Raw genomic sequence first — 9,070 nt, 5'->3', positions numbered from 1 at the left:
TAGTGCTTGATTTTTTTTATTTATCTATTATGTGAAAAAGTGACAAAGTTTGAAAGATTTGTGGCTTTAAATATAAAAGTTTGCAAAAATATGTGTATATTCAAACATACAGTACAGTACAGTACATGAACATCTCGGTCTCGCCATGCTTGGCTGTTGTTCTGTGACAGCAGCACAGACTCTTATGAACAGATTTATAAAAAATGATTTATTGTTGTGTTTTATAATCACGCTCTCTGCGGCTTTTATCTTTGGATGCAGACTATGGTTTTCTGCGGCTTTGTGGGTTATTGCACGATTCAGTATTAACAAGGTGAATTATTGTTAACAACCAACAGTTTGATACATCAGTGTCCAACAGTCTTTACACCAAGCCGGTCATCTGCGATCTTAACATGCTCATGGAGTGAGCAAACGAGGACAGGGGGTAGTTGATGGAGCTGGAGAAGCCCGCGACGGGTGAAGAAATTGAATGTCCGTTCAGGCTGAAACCCAGAGCTGCAGTAGGTGCGGGTCCCTCGTGATACAGAATGGGGACCCTGACAATCCGCTGACTCGAGTGTGGGATGTGCGCAGCCTCAAGGTCCGCCGCCAGCTGTCTCTTCCATTTATTCCTCCGGTTCTGGAACCAGATCTTGACCTGAGTCTCTGTCAGGTGCAGGGACGCTGCCAGCCCCGCTCTCTCCGAGCTGCTCAGGTACCGTTTCACGTCGAAGGTAGACTCCAGCTGAAACACCTGACTGCGGCTGAACACGGTCCGGGTCTTCTTCTTCCGGTTGGGGCTCGGGTCCGAGGATGAGTCTTGCTCTGACCGTGTGTCAAAACCGTTGTGCGCGTCGTCGTTGTCATCTGTCAGGTTGCTGTCGCCGGTTTTCCTGTCTGTTTCGTCGCTGTCCTCCGTAATCGGCTCAGACACGGCGGGGGAGCATCGGTCACTGGTCGATATGGAGCAGCAGTGCTCATCTGTACCTGTGTTATCTCTTGGACCTGAAAGGAGACAAACAAGAACATGACTGACTTTTAAAGAGCCACGAGAATAAAACAATTCTAATCCCAGCCAGCTGATAATGTCGTTGGTCTTAAAATAAATAAAAACTTATTCCGTCATGCTTCAACACATTGAAATAGATGACGGAAATCAGCCCGCCGGATAACGAAATAAAAAACCATGGCGGACCATAAGAAAATGAATGAAACAGTAGATAAAGTAGATAAAACCGTACATATCTGATGTTTTCATTCACGTAGGAAATATTATTTTTAAATGAACTTGGAGTTAAATGCCATTTAAAGCACTACGTTTTGAATTGCATTAATTTCTATAAAGTTAGGGTGCGCATGGGCAAAGTAAAGGCGTTTATAGTGGGTTGCATAACATGATCCACGTGTCTGGCGTGATTATGACACAGATAAGAGTACACTAAATAGGCAACTGTCTGCCAAAGGAAATCCAACATGGTCTTAGCAGTTTATAACTTAATAACATCCAACAAGTTACTACAGATTTACTGTGCGGGCAATGGCATTGATCAGGGGCTTCCATCATTGGTGAACACAAGGAGGATGTTATTGGAATTTTACAATCAAACTATCCGACTGTACACACCAAAGGGAGGGGCACTTTGTTTTGATGTGAGTGTTTGTGTCTGCGTGTGTGTGTGTGCGCGCGCGAGTGGCACAAATGTCACGGAATATGCGTAAAAGCGTCATATCGACGTGCAGTCCTGCAGTTCTGTTTTGGTTTGAATGCTGGGTTTTTGTGCGTAATCTTCAGATTGGGATACGGATCTGGTAACAAGCAAACATGAAATATTCTCTAGTTTTATACAGTAGAAGAAAAATTGCGTAAATAATGATCAATCAAACACTCACTCTGACACGTGCTTTTCTAATCGATACAATGTTTGTGTACCAGGAAAGATTTGCGGAACGTTAACGCGCATTACAAACCAAGTGCACGCTGAGCTCAGGGTGGGCAAATAGAAAGAACAGCCACAGTCCAGGCTTCACACTCGACTCGTCCTGACTGTGTTGGTTTTATTAAATGAAGCGAGAAGCAGCATGAGACGTTCAGGCTGCCTCTATTAACTCCATATGCTTCTAAATAAATGTGACATTGAACTGACTTGAGCACAAGTAGGCTACCACTGTTCTTTTTTTAACGTTAAGACTCTTGTTATTAGATAATCATGCACTTTCACGGTTAATTTGTCTGCATATTAATATGAGCCAATAGCAATTTAATAATAAAAAAAATAATCTGGTAAACCGCATGCACCAATCTATTACACCCCTGCTAACAGAGCCAGGCTGCGGCAAACTATCTATGCCTTCTGTTGAACCCTCATATATTGCATGGTCTTGTTTAGCGCTTCGGTCAAACAATCATGTATTTTTCAGGACGCGTATAAGCTACTCTCTACTCACTCTGTGGTCTTTCCAAAGCGCTGAAGTTTAAGGCAGTCCCGCCGCGGTACCACTGCAACGGCGAGTCTGTGTACGGGGACCGAGCCGCGGAGCTGGAGCCATCGGGCGCTGGAGCGCTCGTGTCGGCGTGATATGCGTTCAGGGCTCGGCCGGTGGACACCGTCTCCATATCAGCTTCCCCACGGCTGCTGTTCGACATCGACTCCGGCCCATTCCGCCCTTTGCCCAGTAGGTTCTCGATAAAAAACGACGACGACGCCCTCGATGAGGTGGGAGTCTGGTTCTCCGTGAGCTTCCCCTGCATGTTTTCCCGATTTCACGGTGCCTTTACGCCAAAACCGAGCGGTTCCTGTCGTAATTGTGCGTTACGGCAACAGAAAGTCCAAGCAGTCATTTCAAGCGTCGCTGCTTTTGAGCTGCGGTCGGATGAGAAGTCATCGCAGAGACGGGACGGGGATCTCCTCGGTGCCAGCGGGAGGAGAGGGAGACAGGGAGACGGAAGCAGTAGTACAGTGAAACGTCAAGTCAAACGCTCAGGGAGCCGAGGGCATCCAGCGATTGGACGAGCACAATGGCAAATGGGGTTTTCCAAGGAAAGGAGTATGACTGTCTCTCTGCGTCAGCGTGTGTGTGTGTGTGTGTGTGTGTGTGTGTGTGTGTGTGTGTGAGTGAATTCACGTGCAGGCCCGTCCCCTCGAGGCCATGCAGCCAGGAGAAAACCTCTGTTCGTGGTACAGCACTCTTTATTTGGGTCAATTAGAGTGCAAATCAAAATAAAGATCCGCCAGGGCAGCAGCCATCCCCGGGGTCGAGCCCCCCCTCGGTCCACTCTGACATAGGCAGGCTCAGAGTCAGCAATTAACTGGCAGGGAACGACAGTGTGGAGCCTGTCCATTTTAAGGGTATGCCTGTGTGTGTGCGCGTGTGCGTGTGCTGAAGTAGCCCATTTGCTCCTTCTATAACATTATAGGAATGCAGCAAAAAGCCAAGGCTACCTGTGTTTCCAGCCTTTAAGCTACTAAGTTTGGATAACCTTTGACAGCATCTGGAAGACGTTTCGGGTTTCAGTATACGTACAGTAAGCCCATATAATAATACGTCAGTGGTGGTTCATGTTGTCGACCTCAGAGTTATGGTTTTTAAATGCATGTGCATACTCAACCATGCATGGCTTGGCAATGGCACGTGAGACGCTGCGTCTTGGAGATGCGGCAGCTGCCAAAGGTTATCAAAACTTCGCTTAATGGCTCAGATACTCCTGATAATAGGCCTGTTTGTCTGCAACTGAGCGCTGCGGGGGCTAATTAGGCCGAACTACATGTATTTTTTCGTTTTCTTTATTTAGAGTTGATCGGCGGTATTAGGACTATTTGTTTATACGGTGACGTATTGTGGCATGCATATAGTTATTTGAGCGCAAGACTGTCTCAGTCTAATTTCTGTAGGTAATTTTCTGGTTTGTAGTTTCATGATGTGTAGCATGTAATAAACAATCAGGAGGTTGTACTCAGAATTTTTTATTTGTGCAAAACAGTGGAACAGATCTTTTGTTACGTCTTTGTTTTTTGTTTTCTTTGTTTTTTTGTTTTTCTTTTAATATTAATCTTGACTTTTCCATTTTACTTCGAGCAGTAGGCCTTTTGTTCCTCGGGAAATCCGCCTCAAAGCAACAAATAACCTCCTTTCTAAAAAAAAAAATAGTCCATTCAGGCACAAATATCCAAACCAAGTCACTTAATGAGAAAAGTTTTCAAGCTGCCGCTCCAGCTTCATGGCGGGACCAGCGCTGAAACGTACATGAAAGAAGTAGGCTTTGTATGCTGGTGCAAACACACAACACGTTCACTGATTGCGAGTAAATACTGTGTGTTTGTAGCCCTCATCGGAAAGATTAAGATAAGCTTATCACTATTAGATCATCTGAAACATTTAAATGAGTGCTGACGGGCGTCTTTACCCTTTTCGCTGAAATGGCAAGACATTTGAGCTTTTTATTTCCCTCAATGGAGTCAGCGGCGCTGACCTTTAACTCCAGCCTCTCTCTCTCTCTCTCTCGTTGTGTGTGTCTCTCTCTCTGTGTCTCTCTGTCTCTCTCCCTCCCTAAGGCCAGACTTACCCTTTGACTGAGGATCAGCGGTATGTTGCTCTTCAACCTCACACTCAGTGCAGACAACAGTAACGTGAGATGTGCGTTGAAGAGTGGAGTCTTGCACCTGTCCTGTAATATCCCGCTCAGTCAAGACACTTATCGTGTTTGTTGATGCGCCTTTAATTCTGTTTGTGTGTCGGTGTCTTCCACGCGCGGACAGAAAGACATTGGTATGGAGATTTACGCAAAGAAAATGTTGTTTATTTATTTTTAATTGCCGTTAGATATAGATCATAAATGAGTTGTGGAGAAAGACCAACAACAGGATATATAACAAACTGTCGATACAGGAACAATTGTTTGGATCCGTCTCCATCTAATTATAGCTCCCTTAGTACTTGTATACAAAAGTAAAAAAAAAAAAATGACATATAAAATTACAGCTTTATAGGCTATACCTGCAGGTAAAGTGAATTGCTAGGCTTTATATGTTAAGTTCAGATGTGTGTAGAGTGCAGTGTCAATTCTCCCTCTGATGTACAGTGCTGTGAAAAAGATTTTCTCCCTGTGGACAATAAAGTCTAACTAACTGACAAATATTGTCGACTAGCATCAACAAACAGCACAGCATTCTGGTACATTTATCGTCGACAGTCCTCACTGTAAAAAAAAAATCTCCATAACAAACAAAAGTCCTGCATTTAAAATCCTACTTTAAAAAAGGTACAGAGGTATTATCAGCAAAATGTACTTAAAGTATCAAAATATACATAATAATTACATGATTCAACAGAAAACAGACACTTTTATTAAATGAAACCACCTGAGAAGTTAAGAAGGGAAATGTCTCCAACAATTCAGAGACATATAAATATGACAATTAACCTTTTTGCAAGAGGGTACACGCCAAAAACATTTAGAAAAACTGGTTTAATATCTGATAATACAACATCTTTTATAAACTTTTCTAGGCTTATGTTTTTGATTCATAATCTCAGTCTTTAATGTTGTAGTTATCAGGTGAATGTAACTGAATATTTTCCTCTGAATTATAGTCGAGAAAACATATAGCACAAAATGGAAATATGAAAGTAAAGTACGGATTGTGAGGTTGAGTAAATGTATTCAGTTACTTCACACACTGTTTATCACTCCTCAGCACCATAATGTTTCCACGATTTCATTTTGTAAAACCACCTCAGTGAGTAAAAGACTGTCTGGTGAGGCTTGTGTTCTATGTAGCTTTTGGATGGTGTTTCTTAAAAGGAAAAAAGATGTTTGCGTGTGTCAAAACTGCACATTAGATCAGGTTACTCTGTGTACACCAGGCCGTCTGAACGATGTGGCACCCCGGCCAGTGCCCCCTGCTCTGGGGGCCGACAGACCCAGAGGCCCCTCTCTCACTTTTCTCTCCTCTCTCTCATCCTCGTCTGATCCTTATTCAGCCTGGCATGCCCTTTGCTTTATATGGCCTGCTGGCCTGCTCCACGGCCCCCTCCATGCCACCACATCTCCGAAATACAGTTTCACCACACAAAATCACATCATCAGCTTGTGCTCCAGGAGACAGCTGGACCAAATTGAGCATGTTTCTGCAGTTGGCGGCGGTGGGTGTTTTCCAGCCCTCGGTGCAGCGAAGCACAGTGTTACAGTTTGTGCTATTATCCTCCAAGAGAAAACAGAAGTGGTCTGTGAGGTGGCAGTGAGGCCAAGTTGCGTGTTTTTGTAGAGCAAATTGACTGAATATAACACACATTATATGCTTAAAAAACTCACAAGAACAAATATATTTTTCAGTCATTTTCCCGTCATGTTGGCAGCCACAATCGATGTCTGTTCAGATGTAAATGATTATTTATTTAAACAGTAACAAGAATGAGACTTCAAGAAGACTTGTATTATGTATTTCTATCGACTGTATTTCATTTGGAATAGAGTACATTGTTGCTTCAAATAACGCAGGCGTTTGATCATTATTAACCAGTCGCCTGTTTTTATTTTTGAAATTACGCAGGTCTAATCACCATTTTATAACAGCCATAACTCCTTCAAGTGTGATATTAATGGCTCTGGAGTCTACCGCTCTCAGTAGGGGTTTACAGTCAATGTAAGTGGAGACAGTTTGACCTAGTTCATTACACTGGAGGCAGTGAGACAGGCAGGCAGAGACAGGAAGCCCTGTATCTCCTCTGGGGCATTTCACAGCTCTCTTTACATTAAGAGGTCTTCATAGTGACTCAGTGAAGTATAGTGACCTCAGCTGACTTGTATTTGAGGCACAGAGTCACATGCATAAACATACAGTAAATGCACACATGTGTATATTTATTTTGTTTAATTCTGCAGTGAGAGAATTGTGGCACCAAAGAAGGAAATCCATCTAAACTTCAATGAAGATGGCAAAATCCAACCACTGAGACTCCATACTGATCCAGGAGCGTCTACCTATTAACAGACACTTGTCTTGGGTTTGTAGGAGGCCCTCTAATGGTTAACACAGTGCAATGCACCCTCACACATCCAGTAGTTATTATTCATCAGAGCACTTTATGCAGAAACCACCTTACACCATGCTGGGTTAGAGAGCAGCTACAACAGCCTTCTTGCAGTCATTTAATAACCTTTCATTATTCTAAGATAATATTCTGCCCGCAAATAATGGCATGCTGGAAGACCTGCAAAGCAGACTGTGTCACTAATTCACAACTATAATAAAAACAAAATAGATTATCTATCTCTGTTAATAAAAACAGTGATTTTCCACTTTGAAAAAATGTAATATTTTTGCCAGCTCAATAATAAAATGTAATCTTTCAATCTCTTTTAATATTTAGGATCTTGCCAAATCAGTATTGCAGTATTTAACTTTCAGCATACTAACAAAACCTCCTTGCGTACTTGCTTAGCTTAACTGGCAAGCCAACTTAGCCGGACCGTGCTAGCTCTGGCATTAATAATTCACTGTTCATAATAAGTTGATGCTGCAGAGTTTGTTCTCATTGATAGTATTAGCCGAGGTGAGCATTCTTGGCCAGACTTTGTGACGCCAGCAGACCAGCATAAAGTGGGCTTTAATTGCCCATAATCTCTGTCGTTCTCCTTCCTCTCAGTGCAAGTCAACAGCGTATAGCCTACAAATGCCAGACCTTAGCAAGGCTTTTTTAACTCCACATCAGCGCAAGCCTCGCAACAAGGAATGCTTGCAGAGATTTTCAACTCAGAACTCAAAGGTCTTTAGTGGGTTTGGGGATTTTTACTGTCGATCTTACTGTTCTGGGATTTCAAGTCAACAAATCTATATTTGTATCCTGAAGCTAAGCAGCAGCTTTACACTTCATGCACATTGTTTTCCTTCTTAAGACTAAGTTTATTAATGTTGCCGCACCTGAAAAATGCAGTTTTACTATTGAAAAACATGTAAAGAAACAGGGAAGCTAACGTACTGTAGATTCTCTTCTTTTAATACATGCTTTCAGTGCCACATCTGTTAGCTCTGGCTATGATGTGCATGTTTATCTCTTCCTTTATTAAGAATGCATTGAGAGCCTGCTGTAACCTAGTTTCTTGATCATTCTGCCTCATGGATTTGTGTCAGTGGGCCACTCATTTAAAGAATACAGTTTGTTTTATATACAATAAATCTAAATTTTAAGTCCCTAAATAGAAGGTCAGACCTTTTTATCTTCAGTTAAATGTTCAAGTTCAAGGATTTTAACCACAGGTCCTTTATTCCACACAGAGTGGATTACACTGAATAGGCAATGGCATAAGAACATCACATCAAATTATGCCCCAATGGGTTTTATGGGAAGGAAATGTTAATTATAACTAAGCTGGGCTGCTGCACCTGACTGTGCTGGAGACTCACTGCAGAATGATCATTATTTTCTTCAGTAGAGTCCAAATTTACTTTCTTCTTCTTTCTGTCCAACAAAACCGATAAAACATTTCAACATTTCAAAATTCATGTTGAATCAGTGGAAAAATGTGCATGTAAGAAACACTTATCTCACCTTGATGGTCTTATTTATTTTTTCATTTATGTTTACTTACTCTGTTAACCTGAGAATAATGTTAAAACCAGAAACAATCTTTTAAATTCAAATGGACCGCATTATAAATATATATAAGCTACATCCTTTAACTAACGTTCATTTTGCAGGTAATTATTTTTAGATATTTTCAACACTTGCTGAACATTATTTATGTATTTAGCAATCGACAGTTCAGCTCAGTGGCAGATGCTTAAGTAACCAAACATTGGTGAACTTTATCGTTGTATAAAATCAGGTTACATTAAATAGGTCAGGCTAAATACAAATAAACAGGTAAAAATAAGAAAAAGTAATTGGAATAAAAAAAACTCGATTTGGTTATCTATTTTCGAAATAGACCCTGTTATCACAATTCACATAGACTTTTATGACAATCCTGAATTTATTACACTAAAAAAGTCTTAAAAACGGTGATCAAGCTTCAAAATTACTCAGGCGAGTTGAGCCTCCGCCGCTGGTTAAAACCACCACTGCCAATTTCTCCACTTATAAGGCCGTA

General features: G+C 41.7%; 1 protein-coding gene across 1 annotated transcript; it reads right to left on the bottom strand.

Annotated features, from left to right (window-relative positions):
- Window positions 1–364: 364 nt before the first annotated feature.
- Window positions 365–2,731, bottom strand: LOC141005571 (homeobox protein HMX3-like). Its single transcript, XM_073477449.1, has 2 exons — window positions 2,428–2,731; window positions 365–987 (listed from the first exon to the last, which is right to left on the bottom strand). The coding sequence occupies exons 1-2, from the start codon at window positions 2,729–2,731 to the stop codon at window positions 365–367; spliced, it is 927 nt and encodes a 308-aa protein (XP_073333550.1).
- Window positions 2,732–9,070: the final 6,339 nt, after the last annotated feature.

This window comes from Pagrus major, chromosome 1, assembly GCF_040436345.1.
Source record: "Pagrus major chromosome 1, Pma_NU_1.0".
Lineage (NCBI taxonomy): Eukaryota > Metazoa > Chordata > Actinopteri > Spariformes > Sparidae > Pagrus > Pagrus major.
Note: the sequence above shows the minus strand (reverse complement) of the source record. Positions and strands in the feature narration are given on the sequence as shown.